Raw genomic sequence first — 2,960 nt, forward strand, 5'->3', positions numbered from 1 at the left:
AAAAAGATAAACATCACATGGCATCCCTCACGTGACATGTACTTGCGCCTGTCGTCTCGGCTCAGCTCCAGTGCGTGACATACTAATAAATCAAGAGAAGGGGGCAAAGGCGTTACTGTTAACGAAAGCATACATACAGTAGCTTATACTCCCTCCGTTCCTAAATATAAGCCTCTATAGAGATTTCACTACAAACTACATACGGACGTATATAGACATATTTTAAAGTGTAGGTTCACTCATTTTACTTTGTATATAGTCCATAGTGTAACCTCTAGAAAAACTTATATTTAGGAATGGAGGAAGTATATAACTGAAAAGAAAAGGTGACGGACGCTAACGATCACAAGCATGCAGTTGCAGTTGATGATCCTTGTAGGCAGCTGCCGTATGATTTTCGGGTCACAAATCTGTCCGTCTTTCTTTATCTGATTTATTTATAGTTTGTCTAATTCATATCTAGATGTTTTTTAAGGATATCACATCTAATCTCCCACAAATAAGACAGCAACAAAGAACAAAGAAAAATAGCTAGGACAAAAAAAAAGACCCAATATATAATGGGCATCAGGTTAGATGTGACATAACTAGGACACATCTAGATGTGTCCTTGAAATACCCATTTATTTATATCTTGCAATATTAACTGCAGTATATGTATTTGTTTTCCTGTAGAAAGGGAAAACAGCTGCTCGTACTGCAGATAATTAGACTGATAGTACCGTTGAAGGAGAGTTTGGTGTGAGCCCACTGGCATTCTATAGCCGCCATTTTGTTACCCAAGAAAAGAAACAGAAGTAGCAACCATTTCCAGAGTTCCAGTTCCAGCAATGTAGTGTATGCTACAAGCCTCTGAACTACTTGAGCTAAAACCTGCAGCAAAACCTGCAACGCAAGAAAAGATTTCTACTTTCCCCAGGAGGAAGTACACATGCCAAACCAAACAATCAACAGAAAGGGCAAAAGAAGAGATGCTACACAAAGGAACCCAAGGACCAGGCTCAAGGCACAAATATAGCTGCAAATTTTCAGTCTTGAGGTCTCTTGCACACATCACAATAAAGATAAGAGAAGCAAGTAGTAGACTACTACTAATTTCTTTTTCCACTAATTATCACTAGTACGTAGATACACAAGCCCGTTTACACCAACCCAAAATCCATACAGGAAACTATAGAACGCTGCTACTACTGGTATCTTCTATGCAATTTCCTTTGCACTTCTTCACGCTGTTACATATAACATCAGCATCCATCCAGCTCCAGCTCCAGCAGAGAAGCGGATGCGTCCATGGATACGAGGTGTTGTCATGACCTTGAAGAGACGGCCGTGGCGGTGGCGGTGTTGAGACCCCGAGCAAGGCCGTGCACGGCGGTGCCATAGCTGCGGTTGCCGAGGCCGATGCAACCGAAGATCAGCAGCCCGCCCTGCCGGTAGGGCAGGTACGTGCGCCGTCGCATCTCTTCCGCCTCCGCCCTCCTCGCCTCGTAGAGCCTCTCATGCGCCGACATCCGCCTGCCCCTCCCTGCCCCTCTACTCCTGGCCGCCGCCCGCGATGGAGAAGGAGATGGGCTCCTCTTTGGCGTGGCAGAGAAAGTCGGGGGAGCCGGAGCGGCGGTGCGCTGGCTGTCCTTGCCACCGTCTGACTTGCTCCGGTGGAGGAGATCCTTAATGAAGCCCCAACGCCGGGAGCTCCTCGAGGAAGAGGAGGACGCGGACGAAGCGGTGGACGAGGACGACGAGGAGCGCGAGGCCGGGGGCGTGGCCGCCGGCTCGACGGACTCGGACTCCGGCGGCGGCGCGGGAGACGGCGACCTCCAGTGGGCACGGAATGGGGAGAGCGAGCGCGCCTTGCGGTGCACGGACCGGCCCCTGAAGCGGCCGCGCTCGCCCTCTTCCACCTCCACGGGGGCCTGTGAAGGCGAGGCGAGGTGAGGCTGGTGCGGCTGGAGCAGCATCGCGGAGAGGCGGACGGGGCGGATCTGGCCGTTGTGGAAGAGCTCGTCGGCGGACGACATGGCGGCGGCGGAGGGCGACGGGAAGCGGGACGAGAAGTCGAAGTCGAAGTCAAAGTCGAGGCCGCCGCAGGCAAACTCGTTGCTGGCGCCGCGGGTGGGGCTCGCCGGCGCGCTGAAGAAGCACGCGGCGTGGTGGTGGCCGGAGAAGGGGTCGCGGGTGGGGCTGGAGGGCGCGCTGACGAACGGCGTGGAGCAGGCGCTGTCCCCGCCACCGGCAAGCGGGTCGTCGGAAGGCGCGTCGGCGGCCATCGCGTGCTGTGGTGCGGCCAGGCGGTGGTGGGTTGGGTTGTGCGCGCGGCGAAGTGGTGGGAGGAGTGTGGGAAGCGAGGTGGGGGTGGTGGGAGTTTTTAAGTGCTTGGTGGTTTCACGGTTCAGCCCCTCTAGTTCGTACGATGTTGATTTCCTTGGATGTTTCGCTGTTGCTGTTAGTGTGAAGCTAATAACAAGGAAGCCGAGGGGCTTTGTGGGAGAAGACAAATACTGTATTACGTTTTCTTGATACGATGGGATCTGGTTCTCTTGAACTGCTCAAATGCAGGATGGTCCTCACCGACTAATTTTGTTTGTTTTTGTAAGGGGAAACATGGTCCTCATCTATAGTAGTAGTAGATGGGTCCGGCAGAATCCAAGAAAATTTCCATTATATTACCACGCCCTGCCTGACATTTACGGAGTACGTATAATCCAACCAATCATACACGACACGGTTTTGCAAACAAAATTAGAAAGTTGCCACTGCTGATATATGAGTTTGGCAGATTCTTGTGAGTATCGTGAGGAATTTTTGCAGGCGACTTCCTCCAACGGCGACAAGCGGAGAGCGAAACATCATGCATGCATGTCCCGTGCTTGAAGCCGGCAGGGGGAGGGGGGCGCGCACTTTTGTGCCGGCTCCGGCGATGGTGGGCGGAAACCCGGGCCGCGGTGCATCGGGAGGCAAGT

At 52.6% G+C, this 2,960-nt stretch overlaps 1 protein-coding gene across 1 annotated transcript; it reads right to left on the reverse strand.

Moving 5' to 3' along the window:
* Positions 1-1,013: 1,013 nt before the first annotated feature.
* LOC123096844 (arginine-glutamic acid dipeptide repeats protein) lies at positions 1,014-2,345 on the reverse strand. Its single transcript, XM_044518615.1, has one exon. It carries the CDS (start codon positions 2,265-2,267, stop codon positions 1,308-1,310), a length of 960 nt encoding a protein of 319 aa, XP_044374550.1. The 5' UTR covers positions 2,268-2,345; the 3' UTR covers positions 1,014-1,307.
* Positions 2,346-2,960: the final 615 nt, after the last annotated feature.

Source organism: Triticum aestivum, chromosome 4D (assembly GCF_018294505.1).
Source record: "Triticum aestivum cultivar Chinese Spring chromosome 4D, IWGSC CS RefSeq v2.1, whole genome shotgun sequence".
In the NCBI taxonomy this organism is placed as follows: domain Eukaryota; kingdom Viridiplantae; phylum Streptophyta; class Magnoliopsida; order Poales; family Poaceae; genus Triticum; species Triticum aestivum.

Coding starts and splice junctions, on each gene's coding strand:
- LOC123096844 (XM_044518615.1), bottom strand. CDS start 2,267: ATGGCCGCCGACGCGCCTTCCGACGACCCGCTTGCCGGTGGCGGGGAC.